The following is a 22,166-nucleotide window of genomic DNA, read 5'->3' as shown; positions in this document are numbered from 1 at the left end:
ATCTGAATTCTTTTTATTTATTTATTTTATTTTTGGCTGCATTGGGTCTTTGTTGCTGCGCGCAGGCTTTCTCTAGTTACGGCGAGCGGGGGCTACTCTTCGTTGTGGTGCACGGGTTTCTCATTGCAGTGGCTTCTCTTGTTGCGGAGCACGGGCTCTAGGCACGCGGGCTTCAGTAATTGTAGCACACAGGCTCAGTAGTTGTGGCACATGGGCTTTGTTGCTCCGTGGCATGTGGGATCTTCCCAGACCAGGGCTCGAACCCGTGTCCCCTGCATTGGCAGGTGGATTCTTAACCACTGCGGCACCAGGGAAGCCCCTTATCTGAATTCTAATGCTACCTTAAGCCCTAACAGCTTTGAAACAATGCTAAGTGCATCCCAGCAAGCATGTTTAATTTACTGCATCAATTCGCCGCCTTACTTGGAAACAACCACAGAACCGTTGGCCAAAGTATGGTGCAATTCAGAGGGAAAACGAAAAGAAAACGTACTCTTCTGAGTTAGATGGTCTACAGAGTTAAATTGAAAGTAGCGTCATAGTTGTCCATACAGTGTTTTCTAGCAGGTTGGATGCTGCAGTGACTGTTGTTCTCCATATACATAAGGGTGTCTGAAAGTTTCAAGTGGGATCACAGGTTTTTTCCTTACTGTGCATGTTAAACATGTAATTCCTTTTGTATAGCCTATAACTTTGCTATGGTACTAGAGAATAATGTGAATGTGAAAATGATGGTGGGATAATAGAAGAAAACCTGTAGTAAGAGGCAGGCAAATTGATTTCCAATCCTGTGGTAATGAAATTAATTCATGTATTTTGGAGTTGGTGACAGTATTTTTCACAGGTCTAAAACAATGAAAAAAATATCTCTCACTTCAACTAAATTCACAGTTAACACCCACTTGGGAATCTTTAAAAAGTTTCCTGAGAATGTCTTTATTTTATTTAGTTTTGATAAGTTTGCGATCTGTTCTTTGAGAAAGAAAAAAAAAATGTCAAGTGAAGAAATATTATAAAAGGCATTGTTTCATGGTTTCTTCAGGCATTTTCGTAGATGCCATCTTGGTATATCAAAGTGCCTCTAGTGAGCTTACCTTAACCTCTTCACAAAGAAATGATGGACAGATTTCTTGTCTTAACTTTATTGGGATATCTTTGTATCTTTTTATTGGGATATCTTTGTATGCCCAGCATGCATTTGGCACTATGCCTAGTACAGAGTAAGTGCTGAAAACAACGGATGGGTGGATGGATGGATGGATAAGAAACTTTGGCAAGTCTATTGCGTGCAACATCACAGACTTACAAAAAGAAAAACCGGTTTTTCTTACTACTGACTCATAGAAATATCATTTGGGGCCTTATTTAAAAACTGAAATTAAGAGGCTACCAATCTCCTACTTCAACAGGTGCCTCTGTGACCATTAGGTAGATGAGTAATCTGCAGCCTTTTGGTGTACATGGAATGCTATTGCTTAGCAAGAGTGTGTTTTAGAAAATTATAACCATTCTTCAAATTTGGGGACAAATGGCTAGATTGTATTAGCCAAACTCTCTCTTGAAATATGAATTTTATTTTAGGAAACAAATGAAACAAAAAAAATTTCTCGCACCAGTGTCATGGAGGAACTTGGTGAAGGTCTGAATTTCTGGGCCTTTCTTATGATTAGACACAGTGAAGTGTTCAGTTTTTCTATTAGATCCATCTTCTTCTGCAACTCTCCTTGCTCCCCCTTCCCACCCTCACCCTCCCTTGTGAGTTCTCCATGGGCCCCTGAGCTGGACAGTGGTCCCTTTGCAATCCAATGCCTCATTTGATCCACACTGCTTCCTTCTTTGCAGTCCTTTAGATTTGGTTTTTCTCAAATAACCTGTTCTCTTGTGAGGTCTCCCTCGAGTCCTGAATAGAATCTACCACCAAATTTAAAATATCCAAATGCATAGAGAACTTCTGTCTCTCATGGTGACCAACACTTCTTCTACCACAGAGACCAATTCTGGCCTCTTACGGGTGGTGGCTTCTCGGTGTTTGACACAGTAACACCAACAAAAGCAAAGACTCAGCCCATGTACCTTAATAAAGTATGAACTTGAATGTGGAGCAGGAGGTCTTGAGCTATTACAGGAAAACATAATGACAAGGAGGACTTGCCTCTGGTTTGGAATCAGCCTGAAATTGTAGGCAAATCCCTTGACCCCCACCCTAGACGGAAAGCCACAAGAACAAGGGAGGACATCATCTCTCGATGACAGCCCATCAGATTTAAAGAGAAATAAGAAGTTCCATCTGTTTTAAAAGATTTTCTAACTTTGTAGAATTAGATCACAAAACTTGAATTTTAATGGGGTCTCCAGGCCACCGTCCCATCATTGTAGTCACTACTTTCCTTTCACTATTGGGGACACTGAACATGGCCTCTTTGGGCTGTTACTTAATTTTATATTTCTATCAAGGAATAACTATGTCTAGGTTTTTAGATATTTCTATCTAAAAAATGCCAAAACCCCCATATTTTTTTGCATATAAATGTCATTCTTTCAAAAGAGAGACTTTGCCAGGTTTCAGGTGAGAATAGGCATTTCAACTTTTTTTTTTTTTTTTGCGGTACGCGGGCCTCTCACTGCTGTGGCCTCGCCCATTGAGGAGCACAGGCTCCGGACGTGCAGGCTCAGCGGCCATGGCTCACGGGCCCAGCCGCTCCGTGGCATGTGGGATCTTCCCGGACCGGGACACGAACCCGCGTCCCCTGCATCGGCAGGCGGACTCTCAACCACTGCGCCACCAGGGAAGCCCTATTTCAACATTTTTGATGGTGACAAAAGCTCATGTTTTCCAGAGTTGTTAAATTTCTTGCTTAATCTGATTTATTTTATTTCTGACTTGGCCTATTATTATTTAACTTGTCATCACTTTATTCCACCTGATTTTATTATAAATTGTTTAATTTTTTTAGATTTTAAAAATTGAGGCAAGACATGTGGTCTTATCCTTTGCCTCTGAGTGTGGCTGCTGCTGAAGACTACAAAGATATAGATAACCATCTTGCATTTAAAATCTCTCTAAGAGGGCTTCCCTGGTGGCGCAGTGGTTGGGAGTCCGCCTGCCAACGCAGGGGACGCGGGTTCGTGCTCTGGTCCGGGAAGATCCCACATGCCGCGGAACGGCTGGGCCCGTGAGCCATGGCCACTGAGCCTGCGCGTCCGGAGCCTGTGCCCCGCAACGGGAGAGGCCACAGCAGTGAGAGACCCGCGTACCGCAAGAAAAAATCTCTCTAAGAAATGCATTTCTTATGCATTAAATAACTGACATTTTATTCTTTAGGGTAGTGCATAGGATTAAGAGGAGGAAGGAACTTATGTCCTGAGCTCAAATTCTGATATGGTAGTTAGACTTCATCATTAGTAACAAGTACAAGAAAATCAGTCATTCAGTCAGTCACCCAACATCTAATAAGTTCTTTCTATAGGTGCGGTACCATGACAGCAATACAGAAAGTTATTTAGGAATAGAGAAAATCAGTGAATTAACTAGAAAATATCAAAAGAAAAAGAAAAAAAAACCCTAAAACTAAAAAGTTTAGGACAGAGGTTCTAGATGAAAGCCCAGGTAGGGGGAAAAGAATCATCTGGACGAAAATGAGACATACATAGAGAGATTATTCTTCCAAAAGGGAGAAAAGGAAGAAGCTTGCTTGGAATGCACTGGGCCAGAGGTATCCCGAGGAATCCACATTCGACACAGTCAAGCAGAAAATACCAAAGCAAATCCCAATAAATGTCCACTAAGTAAGCAGGTGGCCTCAGACGTCCAATGAGTGTTGTAACCTTTACGGATGATGCAATGAGATGAGCCATATCATACAAAATTACAACAAGACCACAACTAAAGACTGGCAGTGATTTGCTTTTTGTGGAATCACAAACTGTTATTATTGCAGGTCATTGCAGAAGGTCCAAGGCAATGGAAAACCTAAGGAACACCAAAAATATAACCCCAGCTAGTAACTAAAAGACTATATTTGTCACTTGTGCAATCCCTGAAATGATGATTTCTGAGAACTCATTTCTCAGTTCTTCACTAAAGAATGTGCTGAGCTGATAAAAAATCTTAGGCATTTTAACATCACAACGTAAACATTCAGGTTTTTCACAAAGTTATTGAATAATCAAGTAATAGCATGAAAGCTTCTCTTTGGTAAGTAGAAATTTGTTTCCAGCTCAAAACACAAAGAGGGTTAAAAAATTTTTTTAGATAAAAAGTGAGATCAAAATGATCCCTCAGTCTGTCCATATGTAGAAAAGAGTGTTTGCTTTTTCCTTAACTATGGCTGATAGAGATATAGACATAACAGCCCTCTGGAAATCATATAGATTCCCTTTCTCATTCTCTTAGGGTTCATGGCCCTCCAAAGCTCAACTCTATTATTCCTTAGTATTTAATTTCTCTCCTTAGGGAGACATTAAATGAAGTTATTTTTTTCTCCTTATGGGACAATAATGGGGAAAAAAAGAGTTGAGAAACACCGCAATAATGGTCTTTCAGTATTCATTCTTAGTCAGCAATTATTTCAAGATTATTTATGGAATAAATGTCCTACATCAGGCACTGTGATGAGTGCTTGGAGATATAATGGTAAATAAGACCCTGTCCCTGTCCTCAAAAACTTCTAATCTATTCAGAGGTCATAAGAGATAAGCAATCAGCCCCAATAGAGAAGGGTCATTACTATCACAGGAGTGCTTTGGAAACATAGAAGAGGTACCAACCTAGCCAAAGTGAAGATAGGAATTAAGGACAGGCTTCCTGAAGGATGTGACATCAGAACTGAGTCCTGGCTGACTGGTCAGAGTTAGACAGACAAAGATAGCATGTGCAAAGGCCCAGGGGAAAAGACATGGTGTAAAGGGAGAGAAATGAAATACTTTAGTATGAGTTGAGCTTAGTGTGAGACAGGAAAGTAAAAGGGTGGGGCTGGAGTCCTATGTAAGAGTCAGATCATGAATGGCCTTCTATGCAACTCTGAGAAGTTTAAATTTTATCTTGAAGATCCTAGAGCCATGGGGAATTTTTAGCAGAGGTTGAAAACATATTATTGAAAATATGTTTTAGAAAGTTTATTTTGGCCAAGGTGTGAAAAATGGATTGGAGAAAAAGAAAATAAAGAGGTTCTTGTAGTAACCCAGGTGAGACAACAGTGGCCTCAAGTAAGATAATAGTTGTAGTGAGGGTGGATAGAAGTAAGATTTGAGGGCTGTGGAACTGAGAGGACCACACTGGGATGGGAGGGGTAGGGGACAGACAAGTGATAAAGATGACTTGCATTGCTAGCTTGAGCAATTAGAAGGAAGGGTAGTTGGGAATTTGAGGTAATTTTGTAACTTCCAGGGGGAGATTTCCATTATAAGTTTGATAATACGTTATGACCCTGAAGCCAGGAGGAAAATTCGAATAAAAAAAAAAGAAAAAAAAAACAGCAGATGGGTAAGTGAAGCCATGGGAACGAAAGAGCTCATCCAGAGAGACTCTGGAGAATGTGAAGAGGAGCTGGACAAGGACAGAACCCTGAAAATATCAACATTCAAAAGACAGCTAAAGAAAGAGGAGCACTTAAGAGCAGCTGAGAAACAGGAGGCAGGGAGGGAAGAGGAAACAGGAGAATGCAGTACGATGCATGCGGGAGGGAAGTAGAAGTTTTGAAAGAGGAGGAAACAGTCAGTGGTATCTGCTACCAACACCACCTAGGAAAGTGACTGAAAAGTGTCCATTGCAATTCACCAGCAAGAAATCATTGACTAACCAGAATGAAGTCATTGGTAACCTTTATGAGATAAGTTTCTACAGAGTTATGGGGGCAGAGGCCATACTGTAGTGGGCTGAGAAACAAGTAGAAGGTGAAGAAGGTGGGTTATTAAATGTTGACAACTCTCAAGAAATTTGACTGTGAAGAGGAAGAGAGAAATACGTGAGTAGCTGGGTGGGAATGTGTATGGAGGAAGGAGGGTTTTTTTGGTCTTTGTTTTATAAAAGAGACTTGAAAATTAAAATTCCAGTGAAAGAGAGCCAATAGGTAGAAGCAGATGGCAAAGTAGAAAGAGAAGTACCTGGGCAGGTTGTAGAGAGATACAACCAGACTTAACCTTCATTCACTTCTCCCAAATCTTGAATAAAGAAGATATGGAAGGAGACAAACAAATTCAGAATCTTCCCCTTGGAGACAGGAACCACGTCACAGAGAACAGTCTATAAGTACCCTGCCCTCAGTCTACTATCTGCTAATAGCATTGTGTGCTAATCTTCACCGTCTCTTTATCAAAGTGCAAGGAATTAATTGATATATCTCATTAATGTTCACCTGATGTCAAAATCTATGAGAACATCAGTCTCACGTAAATAACCATAGATGTGGTTTTCCTGACTCTGTATCTAGCAATTTAAATAGATACAGTCCTTGCCCTCTAGAATCTCACAATAAAAAACAGATGACACAGACACACACATCACCACCACCATTACCACACAAGGGCACAATATTACAGTAAGAGAACATGATGGTTCTTAAATAGGAATTTATATTAGGTACATGTTTGGTATTTGTTTTTTCTGGCTATGGAATACATGAAAGTTTTGCTGGCAAATTGAGTGGGGTTAGGAAAAGCATTACTTGACTTTCACATAAACAGTGGAGGTCTGGGAGGGAAGAGGGGAGGAAGAGCTTGACTAGATTACAAGCTCTAAGGGGAAAAAACCTGTCTCTTTTGGACCCCCACCACCCAAGCTTACTAAATGAGTGACAGCAATTGACTGATTATATAAAGTCCTAGATCCAGGGATTTACTGATGGAAAAACTAGGCAAAGGTTGAATAGGTAGGCTTGGATGGAGGGCAAATGCATACCGAATATCAAAAGGTTAACACCTTAGTGTTAAAAGGTATGACACCTTAGATTGGGCAGAAAAGGGTCCAAAGATGAAGTATCAAAGAGCAACCAGGCTGACGGTGAGGTAGCTCAGGAGAAGAACACTATAGGTGTGAAGGTTGTTGTCCAAACTACATACTACCTTTTGGTTTCATAGAGAAAGATATGGAACCCTTTAGGATTTAGTAAGAACTAGAATATTGGCATAGCCAGGAATTTTAGCATTTTTCTAATAGAAAAGAGGAAATTTTGTCATTTATTGCAGACAATTTTAGGTTATTAAGATTTCAATTAAGAGCTGCTAAGAGACTTCACATGAAAATATGTCTTAAAAGTATTTATTTACTTCTTAGACTTAGTTATTAATAAGTCTATATAGAGCATCTTGAAATATATTCTAGCAGGCAAGAAGTAATAAACGATATTGGAAAGGAAAGTTGGGGGCAGACTTTTTGGGCTGAGCAAGTCTTACCCAAGGTCAAAAGCTAGCAAGAGACAGCACCAGGACTTCAGTTCAATCTTTGATTTTAAATCCTGTGGTCACAGAAGTTTTGGTAAGGGGAAATAGGCAACATGCTCACAATTAGAATATTACTACTGATATTCTAACCTGGCAAGAGGTAATGAGGACTTGAACAAAGGCATAGGCAACAAGAAAGGAGGGAGGAGGATGGATTTCAAAGAAACTGTGGAGGTGGTGTTAATAAGATTTGGTAACTGAGTAAATGTGGCAGGTAAGAAAGAAGAGTACATCACAACAAGTGTAGGGTTTTTCCAGACATGACTCATCACACAGTGAAACTTGGTTGTGGCATCAATGATGCGAATGTGTGTTCATATGCCATCTAAGAGAATCAGTCCATAACAGCCTGTTTAAATAAAGAAGACCCTTGTGATGATGAGACCTTAACAAAAGGTGTTGTTGGGACAGCCCTAGTTATATAAAAAAAAAAAAGCAGTAAGAATCTTTGGTTTTGTTTCTTTTTTCCTCTAGCACTACGTCTTAGAAAGAATGTTCCAATAAACTTGCATGAATAAATCTAGTCAATTTAGAGTAGCTATAGGGCTGTTGGAAAGGATATATCAGGCTTAAATGACTCATTGAAGGTAAGAGATTACAGAATATTAGAAATAGAAAAAGGCTTAGAGATCACTTAGTTCAATCATTTCCATTAAAAAAAAAACCTGTATAGGTCACTTCAAACATATGCAAAGGTGAAGAGCATAGCGTCATGAATCTGCATTGACTAATCATCAATTTGATGATTATCAAATTTTATTTATTTTTTGGCTGTGTTGGGTCTTCGTTGCTGCGCGCGGGCTTTCTCTAGTTGCGACGAGCGGGCGCTGCTCTTCGTTGCAGAGCGTGGGCTTCTCACTGCGGTGGCTTCTCTTGTTGCAGAGCATGGGCTCTAGGAACGCGGGCTTCAGTAGTTATAGCACACAGGCTCACTAGTTGCGGCATGCAGGCCCTAGAGTGTGCGGGCTTCAGTAGTTGTGGTGCATGGGCTTGGTTGCTCCGTGGCATGTGGGATCTTCCTGGACCAGGGATTGAACCTGTGTCCCCTGCATTGGCAGGTGGATTCTTAACCATGTGCCACCAGGGAAGTCCTTTTTCTAAAACATATTTATTTATTTGGTTGTGCCGGGTGGGCTCCTTTGTTGTGACATGCGAACTCTTAGTTGCGGCATGCACATAGGATCTAGTTCCCTGACCAGGGATCGAACCCAGGCCCCCTGCATTGGCAGCGCAGTCTTAACCACTGCACCATCAGGGAAGTCCCGATGATTATCAATTTATATCCAACCTTGTTTCATCTTCATCCCCACCCCAAGATATCTGTTTCATCCATGAGTATTTTAGGTTGAATCTCTAAAAGATGAGCATTCTTTTTAAAATAATAATAATAATATCATCATACCTAAAAACTTAACAACAATTTCTTAATACCAGAAAATATCTGGTCAGGACTCAACATTTCTCCAGTTGTTTCATAATTTCTCTAGATATGTCTATGTTCTGAAGTCTCTTAAATCGACAGTTTCCCTTTCCTCCTTTTGCATTTTTTCTGCTAATAAGATAGAAGCCAGGTAATATGTCTGATGAAGTTTCCCACTTTCTGGATTTGGCTGAATGCATCCCAATGGTTTCATTTTACATGGTCTTCTGTTCCCTGTATTTTCTCTAATCTGGTAGATATAGAGGCTTCATCAGAGTCAAGTTCTATTGCTTGGGAAGAACACTTCACAGGTGAGGGAGGAATGCAATGGCTGGGTCTTTTTTGGTGTGAAAATCCCCTTATTTTTAAAAGATGGCTTAAACTGAAGACTTCTTGGGGTTGAGTGACTCACATATTCATAGAACAAACTTTCAATCTTTTGATTCTCAGTTGTCTACTCCTTTTATTATATCTTATACTATTAACTTTAATATTAAAGTTAATACTATTAACTTTGATAGTATATCTTATACTATTAACTATTAATCACTTACTGATTGATTATAGTATACCAATTGCTCTGCTAGGTATTGCATGAGATATGGCCGCACCATTCTCAAAATTACCCAAGTCCTAAATCCAGAAATCATCCTCGGCTTCTCCACTTCTCTTACTTCTACTAAGTCCTGTTAATTTTATCTATTTAACATTGCTTTCCTTTGTTCCATCCTTTCCATCCCCACTGCTACCGCTTTAGTTTAGACCTTTATCATTGTTTTCCTGGACCACTAAAATAGCTTCTTGAAACTCCTCTCCTCCATAACAATCTTGCCTTCCTCAACGCAGCTCTGCCTTACCAACAAAAGATTTTTCCAACTTGCAAATCGAAATATATTGTTTTTCTGCTTTAACCCTTTGGAATTCTCTCATTTCCATGAGGGAGTCCCTACTCCTTAGTGCAGCCTAAGGCCACTCCCTCATCTGGTCTTTGCCTATCTGACCATCCTCATCTGTCCCTACTTCCACTCACTATATTCCAATCTACTGAATCACTGAAGTTTTCTGAATGTGCCAGCAGGGATATATAGTGATGAAAAGTAGACTCTAGCATTAGACAGACTTGACTTTGAGCCCTAGATTCCCCATTTACTAGCCATGCAACCCAGGGCATACTTACCATCACTGTATGGTACCCTGTGCTAGTATCAGTAGCACAATCCTCAAAAACTTAGTGTAAAACCTTTATACTCAGCAATATGTTTCAGGAAATGTATCTTACACGTTTTGACATTTAATTACACCAATTTTAATTTATGAGTCTCTGAAGCATATTTCAGGAAAAAAAATAAAATAATTGATACTAAAGTATTACTTGTTTATCAGGTTCTTTCCTTTATTATTTAGTATCTTTTTTTTAACTAAATTAATAATGTAGGATTGTATCTGATTATAGTAAGTTTTCCTTCCTTTCAACATAATGAAAATTTGTATAATTATGAAATGTTTAAATGGTTAAATCTTTTGCTATTTATTTTAATTCAAATCCAGTATATTATTATATATATTCAGAACTCAAACTATTCATCTTCATCTAAACCTTCAATTAAATTCCACAATGCAAACCTCTTGGCACTAGAACCACAGTTCATGTTTATTCAGCTGAGCTTGTGTCTTGAAAAAGTGTGGAAGTTCGGGGGTTTTTTGGTGAGAATCCACATTCTGACATCACCTTGACCATGACAGTGATTGGCTGTGGGAAGGCAAAGAAGAGTTTATAGCCTGAAAGAGCAAGTGAATGAGTGAGTGAGAGAGCAGAGGAAATACTCAATCTGTGTCACTCACTCCTGGGAGCCTGCCTTCTCACTCCAGGACTGCAAAAGGGTAGGGTTTAATATGACGACTTGATTATCTTAAAATCAAACACGCCACATTTCACATCTCCGGGCTTGGTTTTGAACTTTTTATTTAAATATGGATATTAACACATTGTATAGAATTGCTATGTAATTTAACACTTGTTTATCATTAAACTAGTACCTCATGTTTTAGATTCTTTCCAAAAGGCTGAGTTTATTAACCTAAGCATGTAAATAAGTTCTTATTATTATGTACATAAACTAGAAAATTATGCTTCCTACTTTCTACCTCTGTACCTCACAGATAACTGTTTGTTTACTCATTCTGATGCATTCAAGGTAATCTGACTGAAATACTGTTTTGCATTTACAAATCTGCCTCGATGTATGTTGATTTCTCCATCAATTATGCTTAACCTGTACTTCAAACAGTATTTTACAGTATGTTATATATTTGGTTTCAAAGTGTTAATATCTTATAGCTCTAAAAGCAGAATGGAAAAATGCATAGTACTAGGGAAATAAGAGCTGTTGTTAGTTTATACTCTTCCCAATAAAAACTTGCAGTTAGATTCTCAAAACAATCCTTTAAAATGTTTTTAATTGTTGTCTGGGTTAGTAGTGGGCACTATAGAGGTCTTTGCTCTTGATGAATCACAAAGTAAATAAAATGAGACTTATGTAGGCAGCCAGTTGCTACCTACATGAATCACTTGTTTCCTTTTATATTATTCCTGTTGTGTTTTCATCTAGTTGTTTTTATGGTTTGCAATGAGAAAATTTGCTACTCTGAACTCTTTCTACGGTTCTCCATATTTTAGATTTTAGCTCTTTAAGATACTGTAATTACTCCAACTCTTTTCATAAAGCGGCAGAGCGATAATCTTCCTGTTTGTTGATGGGCTCCATCATGGGTGGCCAAGGTCAAAGTATTGTTCAGAGCCCCTCAGTAGAAATGAGAGCTTCTTAGACAGATGGGTCTCCTCTAGGGGAAACCACTTTATCCCCGCGTGGCCATCAAGAACTTTTGCTAAAGTAGACAGGATGGTGAGCCAGTTTTCAGGCATCAAAATCAAAGACCCACTCTGCCACAAAGAGAGGTGACAGAGGACCCCAGACAGCTTCTCCAGGGCTCTAGCCTTACTCTGTGTAATGTTTATTTTAGCGTCAGATACTCAATAAGGATGCAATAAATCTTGGCTAGTGACGATAAAATGCAGAATCTACCTTCAGTGTATAGTATATGACATGCGTTTCATACATTTTAAATATTACTTTTCCCAGTGTGTTTATGGGGAAATTCCCATTCCCATTACATATTGCTTCTAAAATGTTGCCCAAACTGTCGCTCTGGAGGAGAAAGCACTCTCAGTTAAATGTGTTTGTCAGTGCAAGTGCTGGGTGTTAGTGGCTTTCAGCTAAGTTTGTTCAACTTCTATTAAAATAGGATTTTATCAAATAGAATAAAATTCAGATTCGATTTCACAATCGCTTTCCTTTTACCTATGAGGAATCTATGTGGAACTGAGATCTTGGCCTGGCTGCAAACCCCAGGACTGTTCACAATGTATTCCTATTCTGACAGTTACATCTTCAATTCTTCCATAAAATTGAAGTCTCCATCACGACTATCACCCTGACCTTGGAGAGCCCCACATCCATTCCATGACAACCTCCCACATCAGTGATGGAAAGCTTAAATGGAGCTGGAGAACAATGCAACTTGAAGAAATGTCCCCCTGATATCCCACGATGAACTCTGATAACTCTTCTCATAGAATCATCCTTAAACATGGAATTTGGGTGCTACATGTTATGAGAATAATACTTCACATGTCATGGATCTTTTCACACACATAAAAAATATCAAGTATTCTAAGATATCCACGGGAAAATGCCTCCTAGTCTACATTTTACAAACAAACTTTTTATTATTATTATTATTTTTTTTTTTGTGGTACGCGGGCCTCTCACTGTTGTGGCCTCTCCCGCCGTGGAGCACAGGCTCCGGACGTGCAGGCTCAACGGCCATGGCTCACGGGCCCAGCCACTCCGCGGCATGTGGGATCCTCCCAGGCTGCGGCACGAACCCGTGTCCCCTGCATCGGCAGGCGGACTCTCAACCACTGCGCCACCAGGGAAGCCCACAAACAAACTTTTACTTCAAAAGCTATAGAGAAGCTGGAAACAGCCTGTAGGATAATTGGCATAAAAGCAACCATCTGAATGTATTCAGTTTTTGCTTAGTTTTTCATTATAAACAAAACAAACAGGTCATCTAACTGCACTAGCTAATGTTTCTACGTCAAGGGCATCAGGAGGCTTCCACGCCCCAACATGAAGTACACTGAACATGCAAGCCTGTGGCAGTGATGAAATGGTCTTCCACTGACAAATCAGAGCAGACAGGTTAAAACCAAATATGGAACTCATGATTATTCAACTAGATGGATAAAGTCAGTCTTCTACCACTTACACAGAAGGAACAATTTGAGAACAAAAGCAGAAATTTGGTCGTACTTAGTCAAAACTCTAATTGGACAAAAATGAAAACAATTAAATACATCGCCTAGTATGAGCAAAAAAGGGTACATTCTTAGTTTTACTCATTAACTTTACCACTTCATTCATTCCAGAAGCAAAATGAAGACGGCTTTAGTTTTGCTCAGCATTTTGGGAATGGCCTGTGCTCTCTCAGTAAGTTCTTTATTCAAAACCTATGGTTATTTCCATTTCTGTCTTTTTGTATTGAGAGAATATGTAATAATTAAATGCTCTTTTAAACAGATGAAAAATTTGCATCGAAGAGGCAAATTAGAAGATTCTGAAGAAAATGGGGTAATTCACCTTAGCATATACTTCCTTGGCTTGACTACACTCCCTCTAGACTTACTGCACATGAAACATGAATGTACCATTTATTGTGTTCATGCAGGTCTATAAGTACAGGCCCCGATATTACCTTTACAAGCACGCCTACTTTTATCCTCCTCTAAAACGATTTCCGGTTCAGGTAAGTGTACAACTTAATTTTCCTTCTCACCCATTACAATTGAAAGGGAATCAAATTTAACTGTAAAACACCTAAATTCAACTCTCCCTGAAATTCAGCCAGAAAGACCACTGATTACAAGCAGTCTGTTTTTAATATAATAAAATAAAATTTATTCCTAAGGTTTTCTTGTAAAGCAGAGCCACACACATAGACAGTAAACTCATTTGGGCCCAGTCTAGAGTGACATCATGAAAGCACACACTGCAGAACATTGAGTTCAGGTGTTTTGTCTAATTCACTGACGAAAGTGGACAATTTTATCAGTTGTTGACATTTAAGTCAGTGATAAGGCCACTAATTGCCGTATTATACAGTCATAAAACTGTTTTATATCCAATAATTTAGACGCTTTTAATTTAGGAGAAAAAACTGACTTCATAAACAACAAAGAGCATTAAAAAAATTCCTGATAACCACTGGTTTGCTGAAGAGTTTCTTAACCTTTGACCTGTGTAGTTCCCTAGAACAATACAGCATATTGGAGCATAACTTTAACGGAAAGTGTAGCTCAAGAATGCAGAGGAAAGAGAGAAATTCAAGAAGCAAACTAAAAACCTCGTGAGAAAAACAAAACATCCTTAAAACCTGTAAACAAACAAACAAAAAATAACTAAACACTAAAAATAAGAACTTCTGTTTTTACTGAGTTACCTGTGAAGAGGGTTCTGAAAACTAGAGGGTGTGGTGCTGATTTTAAATAGACAACAAACCAGAATTGTGCTATTTTTATTACTATACAGTCTGGGCTCAGGGCACCAATTATGCACCATCTGACCCCCGTCTCCTGAGACACTAAAAGCAGTAAGGCCGCTGAAAACGATGCCTTAGCACAGTGGCTTGGCATAGTATCCTGCCATATGTTGGACTAACCCACTTCCAGCTCATACAATGGGAGGAAATGATCATCTTAAAGTATTTCTAGCACCATAATAATTATGGGGAATGTGTATGGCCACAGAAATATGAGCACCAATGATACAAGAGTTGTGGGTTTTCAGAATTGCCTTCCATTCTTTGGTTTGCCCATAAATAAACATTGCTCATTTGAAACTTTGTTGTCTTTCTTAAACTTAAATGGAAATGATAATACATTTACGTTTCGGACTACCTCTTCAACTTTTCTAAAATATCATACACTTGGAGGTATTCCCACCTAAAAATTTTTATAGATATCTACGCGTGGCCCAATTCAAATGTCTGTAGTGAAAAGATAGTAGGAGAGGTCATATTTTTCCTTACTGATAGACCCAAAGTTCATAGATTTTTAAGCAGATCTTTCATATACAAAATTTCTACAGATTATATGCAGATAGATTTATCTCAACCAATGTAGAATTTGTAAATAAGACAGCTGTTTTCAAAATATAATCCAATAAAATATATCTCCTGATCCAACAGTTTGATCTAGTATTGATGATCTATCATCCCACTTTACAAAGTTTGACTTCCAAGATTTTTCTCCCTACATGTCTACTTATATGTTTCCATAGCTCCTTATTATTTATTTCCTTAAGTCTTTTAAGTCTTTAGTGCCCAGACTATCACCCCCAAATGCATTAAGCTGCACTGGCTTTGAAGTTCGTGTTTTATTCAAACTGATCTGTGTTTATATATAATCTTTTCTAAAATACCAACTTGCATGAAATAGCTTATGTTGATTGCAAGGCTGTCAGTCCATTGTAGCTTATCTGCTTGACTACAGAAATGTAAGTATCAATAAGCTTAACACCCTAAGCATTTTTAACTGAGGAAATTGTATTTTTATGATTAAAATGCTATTTGGTTCGTGTGTGAACTCTTAGACAGCAGGGACTTTATCTTAAATTTCTTTCATCAGACTCATCTCAGTTATCACAGTACTTGACATGGGGAACTGCCCATACTTCCAACTTCCTCTCTTGCTACGACCTTCATTCTCAGTACAGTGCCTGGAATATATATTTTGGAAGTGAATAAATGCAGTAGGGATAGAAGTTGGAAGGAGTATATGAAAGACTTCCAGAAGAATCAATAAGACTTGCTGACAAGTTGGTAATAAGGTGTAAATGAAAGAAAGGAAAATAAGAAATGCTAAGTCTTCAAGGCATTTCATGCAGTTTTAAAACTGTCCTCACTGCAGATACTAATTGAAGAGTGAAATGGTTGGAGTAAGATGAAAGCTAGAGGTAAGGAAAGCTTGTAAAATGACTAAAACATTCCCATTGAGACAAAGTATGCTGTCCTCTCTATATAATTTAACTAACAAACAGAAATAGTTCCAATAGAATCTAATGCTTTATTCACCTCTGGGCTAGGGGAGGCACAGCCATTAAGGTCATAGCAGCGGAAGAGCAGGTCTAATTATTCTCTTTTCCACCGAAGATTATTCTTGGCTCAAGGAGACAAGCATTCCTTTCCTTGGGTGGATGGCTTGGCCATCTAAAGAATGAGCCCAACAGGGAGAGCCCTGAGCGGGGTTGGGACATGAATATTCCCTCATGTTGATCTCTAACCCTAAGGTTCTTCCGCAGCTATGTTTTCTAAGACCGACGGTACTTAACTGAGTCACCAGAATCAAAGATAAATTTGCAGAGCAGAAAATGACAGAATCTTAAGTTAGGTATCTACTCGTATGCTTAGTGTCATTGAGGAGTGGTTGCAGAAGAAAGAAGGAAAGTTCAATTTGGATTAACATTGGGAGAAAGAGGAAAAATCTCCTCCACTGTTAAAGGCTCAGATAACAGATGTTTAGATATACCTTTCCTTTTAAAAAGTAGCAAAGCTCATTAACTTATAATTTTATTTTTATATGCAGACTCCTTGGTTTAATTTATTCTCATTCAATATTGAGCTTTTTAGAGGAATGGTACTCATAAATTTCCTAAATAAGTAAATGAATTTTTCTCTTATATAACTTTACACACACACACACACACACACACACACACACACACACTTCATTTTAGGCATTAGCTTTAATTAGATTAAAAGGTACTAAAAATTATATGCAAATTTAATTTCAAGTCAAATTCTAAGTTAAATTCACCCAGAGAGCTCATTATTTATGAAAATCATCCAGTAACACCTTATATTTTGTAAAAAGCCTAGTTATCATTTCATTCATATTTTATAAAGAAAATAAAACAATGAGATCGATGTTTTAGCTCAAGACTTGCCTTGAACTGGTTGGAGAATTCACAACCGTGTGGGCTTAGATTCCTTCTTTGTAAAATAAAAAAATTGGACCAGATAATTCTCATTCTCTCAGAGCTAAGCCATTCTGCCATTCATTGCTCTCGTTTTTACGTACAAAATATTTCAACACACTGTCAATGCTTTCGAGGTTAAAAATGGAATATTTCAGTGCATCTCTCGATCACTGTAAAATGCCCCTTTCTCTCTAGCCTTGTTTTGCAGATGTCCAATCTCCTCATATCTTTCTCACAGTAGCATGAGAACTGTTCTAAGTAAATAAATATGTATGTACCTATATATTCATATGTCTATGAATTCATGCATACATTTTTTTTTAGAGCAGTAGTGACTTATCTGAAGAAAATGAAAATGGTGAGAGCTCAGAAGAGGAGGAAGAAAAGGTAAGGAATTTCTGCAGGTTTTTTCATAGCGAACCAGGCAGCACAAAAAACAAATAGAAAACTAGTCTCCTGTAGTCTACACTCAGCAAACAGACATTGCCAGGTTACCAACTGCCCACAGCCTTCTATTTTGGACAAGGAGGATATTATTTAAATGAGGATTAAATAAAATGACCTGCTTAAAACACTATTACAGTTTGGGGATAAAGTTACGTGTAAGTTGTATATGAATACAAAAGTATCTCTATTTTAACTGGAAGAAATGTAAATTCGGAGAGGAGGAAAGAAAGTATTATTTACATTTAGGCGGATAGAGCACGATGGTAAAAGACAAATATACAATAATCCTAAACTTAGTGCAATACTTGTTTTAATGACTAAACTTTAAAAATTCAGTTTAATCAGTGGGTAGTATAAGAAAGCTAATCTCATATCCTCTACAGTGTTATTGTGGTTCATCTGCCTTTCTTGACTCACAAAGTAGGGCCGTTCTTTCTGATTGGAATTTTATACGTCTTTTTGTCTACTAATAAAATCCATGTTTTCATAGAAATGCAAATGCTCAAGATGTATAAATACCTTCCTATATAGTACTACAAATTAGTATAGTTCATGGCTAAAATTCATCTATATAACTTGGAAATTGTGCTAACATGTTTATAACTGACATTCTTGCCCATAGAAACATAGTAATTAGGTACATTTTCCTGGGTAGTCAATTATAGCTATCCACTGGTTTGGGAACCTTCTAAATTCAGGTATTCTTAGATGCTATTTATGAAGGGACAATGACAGTCTAAAATGGATCAAAATGCCTGCTCAAAATGGATAAACGTCTGCTCTCTTGAAAACAAAATGGTGTGGGAACTTTAAAAGTGACGCATAATTAGTCTGATTTTTTTTTAACCATAAAAGTAACTTTTTTAGTACCACAATTTATCCTAATAGCTTTTAAAGGGGTACCTTACAAGAATGTCAAGCCAGTACCAGGAAAAAGGCCACCTACTAAATCCCACAAAATTTTGCCTGGAGTTCCACATAGCAATCTTACACAAGAACTAAGCTAGGGTAATCCATTTAACTACAGCTGCTTGCTGTACAGAGATTGTAAAATTGCCTTACCAGCTAGATTTCCCAGTTAGACTGCATATCTTTTGACAGTGGTTCTTCATTTGTTACGATGGTGGTTGGGATGGAGAAACATTAAGGCTCCTTTAGAATTCTGATGAAATTTCACGTACTCGATATTTTACCAACAATCTCTGAACATTTCTGGTCCTCCCCGAACTTATCTGCAAACTCCCCATGACCCAGGAGACTAGAGGCCATAGGTAACAATCCTCGCTTTGAGGGTCAACAGTGCTGTACCCTCTTTTGCATCTCTTCACACTGCCCAGCCCAGTTTCTTACACATATATAGTGCCCAGTCAATATTTGGTGGTTTGGTTTTGAAACTTCAGAGGAATAAATGCTCCAAAGACCATTCATTCAAAGTGAGAGTGGAAAACTGGATGAAGAAACCTGGGAGTCGTCCATCCTGAAGAGAGTTTAGAACCTCTTTTGTCCCCGTCTCTTCCTGAAAATGTCACTGGCAATTCAGATTAAATACAGAGTCTCCAGGAATTGTATTCCCATGAGAAGGTGCTTAGGCATATCTTCTATTTGGTGATCATACATTTTTTCCCCTCTCCTAAATTATTCAGTCTCACATTGATAAAACTTTTATTGAAATACAATGTACATAACACAATTATCATAAGTTTAGAGATGACTGAAATTTCAGAAATTGAGCACTTAAGGGTAACCGGCACCCACAGAAAAAAGCAGCACATGTTTTGTGCTCCATTCCATCTATTAATCAACCACCACCAAAGGCAACTGCTATGTTGACTCCTAACAGATAGATTGTTTCTGGCTCTTTTTGTGTTCCATATATATATATATATATATATATATATATATACACACACACACACACACACACACACACACACACACACACATACATACATGTATGGAATCATGCAGCACATATTCTTTTGCATGTGACCTCCGCAATCTCTCGAAAAACACATTGAAAAAATTCAGTTTTCCAGTACTCATTTAAAGTAAATAAATTCTGTGTATGAATTCCTGACTTTCAATATTAGCTATGAATTACTTTGAGAGGTTACCTCGATCAACAAACAATTGCCTAACAACATGGAGAAAAGGCAAAATAGTACAATGTTAAAGATGATAATAACATTCATTGAGGAGTAGTAATTTTTAAGAAACATCTTCCTGCAATAACGTAATATATCGCTAAGGATTTCTTGGAGTGTTTGATTTCTTCTTTGCACAGCAAAATTGTGTGTCAAATGCCTGACATCTTTTGAATACTGCCCACCTCTCAAAACTGGCTTATATATTGGCAGATGGATTTTGAATTTAATACGTCTCTTTTTCTTTAAATACTCCTGAAAGTAAATGAAATACATTCACTTCTTTTTGATAGTAAATACGACATACAATCAACTTGTTTGAAGAGAGGGGCTTCTATAAGGAATTCTTTTCTGAAAAAATATCCTAGGTATAGTGTGGACAATTCACATAAATCCTCCTTGTCATCAAAAACGTCACGGTGCACAGAAAGGGCCCAGGTTTTTTTTTTTTTTTTTTTTTAATTAGAAAGATACAGTTTCATCACTTACTATGAGACTTTAAAGACGTTATTTAACTTTTCTGAGCTCACTTTCCTTTTCTAAAGGGTGTGAGTTACAACCCTACCTTAAAAGACTGCTCTAAGGAATTTAAAAATTTTAAAATAGGTATGAAGTTCTGAGCTTATTTGTCAGCAAATACAATAATTAACGAACTGTCATGTCATAGCAGCTATTAACAAGCCTTCCAGAGCCTAAGCTATGTACTGTATGATACCATAGAGTCAGATATGCTGAAATTATTACACAAATATTTTTGAATTGATTAAACGGAACACATAAATATCTAAAACACACTATAGTGAGGTAAATAGTACGAGAAAACTTTGAATTGAGTTCTGAGAAGTGAGAGGTGCAAATGGCACAAGAGGAAGCAGAACTGTCAACACTGGGTGACAAGCTGGCTGAGGGATACGGAGGACGTTCTTTCCAATAATGCTTCACGACTACAACAAACCTTGAGTTATCTTCTAGCTTAAATAAATTTTCTTGCTCTGGACACTTACCCCAGGAGACTTCAAATGAAGAAGAAAACAATGAAGAGAATGAAGATTCTGAGGGAAATGAAGACGAAGAGTCAGAGGCTGAGAACACCACCCTTTCCATTACCACACTTGGTTACGGAGAGGAGACCGCACCTGGAACAGGGTATATAGGTCTAGCTGCCATCCAGCTTCCCACGCAGGTAACAATTCCTCCAAGATGTTCAATCTGCTCTCATTGCTTTACTGAAGTCTGAGGTTATCCTGACACTCTACACACAGTATTTTATATTATCATCATTAACTCAATGAAAAAGTAAGAGCAGGTACAATGTCCCTGTTTACAAATAAGGAAAGGTTTTTCCCATGGAAGTTCTCTTTCCATGTTCTTATACTGACTTTCAATATTATCACAGAAGACTAAGGAGAAGCATCTTAGCAATGGATAAAAGGTCCTGAGAGATGCCATAGCATTTCTGGGAAGAGGATTCCAAGACAGAGAAAGTGAGTAGCAAAGCTATAGAAAGCATCTCCCACAGAGACTTATTTTATCAGGTACCTTTTTTCTCCCTCAAAACCCAATGACAAAGGTACTAATTCTGAATTTTTAAAAACCCACCAATTCTTTGGTAACTTAAATTGGCTTCAATTAAGAATTACATGTAGGACAAGGCTGTCAGTACAGCCTATGTTGGATGAAATAATGGCCTTAAGTTTTATGTTTTTCACACCTAAATTTGGATTCCTTCAAACTTTCCCTTATAGGCTGGGGATATAGGAAAGGCGGCTACAGAAGAGGAGGAAAGTGATGAAGAAGGAGGGGAAGAAAATGAAAATGAAGCAGAAGTGGATGATAATGAGCAGGGCGTAAATGGCACGAGCGCCAACAGCACAGAGATAGACAATGGCCACGGCAGCAGCGGTGGGGACAATGGAGAGGAAGAAGGCGAAGAAGATGTCACCGAAGCCAATGCAGAAGGAACCACAGTGGCTGGAGGCCAGGACAATGGTGGCTCTAAGGCAACTACCTCTCCGAATGGTGGATTTGAACCTACAGCTCCACCCCAGGAGATCTACGGAACTACCCCACCACCGTCTGGGGAAACCACCACCCCTGGATATGAGGGGGAGTATGAACAAACAGGCACCAATGAGTACGACAATGGATATGAAATCTACGAAAATGAAAATGGAGAACCTCGTGGGGACAATTACCGAGCCTATGAGGATGAGTACAGCTACTATAAAGGGCGGAGCTACGACGGCTACGACGGTCAAGATTACTACTACCACCAGTGAAGGCCCAGACTGGGATGAATTCATCCGTTCCGGCACTTTGTGTGGTTACCGTTTTCAAAGTTCAACTCAGGAAGGTGCAATATAACAAATGTGCATATTATAATGTGGAATGGTGCTGCCGTTCCAAAGTGGTTAACCAATGCATGAGATCGTGTGTGACTGAACATGTTGAGGTTGTAGCTCTATAGATAGTGTTTTCAACGTGTTTGCGCTAATGGCTAAAACATACCCTCTGTCCGAGCGGTGCTTCTTAGAAGAGATTCACTGCCATCAGTGACGCTGTATACAATAAACGTGTAGTTCTCTGATCACACTGCCCATCCATCACTGTCTATTAGGG

General features: G+C 38.5%; 1 protein-coding gene and 1 long non-coding RNA gene across 9 annotated transcripts in view; one reads left to right on the top strand and one right to left on the bottom strand.

Moving 5' to 3' along the window:
- LOC141278828 (uncharacterized) overlaps positions 1–22,166 on the bottom strand; it is a 276,124-nt gene that overhangs the window by 95,240 nt on the left and 158,718 nt on the right. The gene's annotated exons all lie outside the window — the stretch shown is intronic.
- IBSP (integrin binding sialoprotein) lies at positions 13,357–21,826 on the top strand. The gene is made up of 6 exons (XM_033857492.1): positions 13,357–13,410; positions 13,501–13,551; positions 13,649–13,726; positions 17,281–17,343; positions 20,557–20,730; positions 21,293–21,826. Exons 1-6 carry the CDS (start codon positions 13,357–13,359, stop codon positions 21,824–21,826), a joined length of 954 nt encoding a protein of 317 aa, XP_033713383.1.

This window comes from Tursiops truncatus, chromosome 5 (genome assembly GCF_011762595.2).
Source record: "Tursiops truncatus isolate mTurTru1 chromosome 5, mTurTru1.mat.Y, whole genome shotgun sequence".
NCBI lineage: Eukaryota > Metazoa > Chordata > Mammalia > Artiodactyla > Delphinidae > Tursiops > Tursiops truncatus.
The sequence above is the reverse complement of the archived record's forward strand: the minus strand, read 5'-3'. Positions and strand labels throughout refer to the sequence as shown.

Coding starts and splice junctions, on each gene's coding strand:
- IBSP (XM_033857492.1), top strand. CDS start 13,357: ATGAAGACGGCTTTAGTTTTGCTCAGCATTTTGGGAATGGCCTGTGCT. Junction 13,411..13,500: donor GAATGGCCTGTGCTCTCTCA/GTAAGTTCTTTA, acceptor TCTTTTAAACAG/ATGAAAAATTTGCATCGAAG. Junction 13,727..17,280: donor TAAAACGATTTCCGGTTCAG/GTAAGTGTACAA, acceptor ATTTTTTTTTAG/AGCAGTAGTGACTTATCTGA.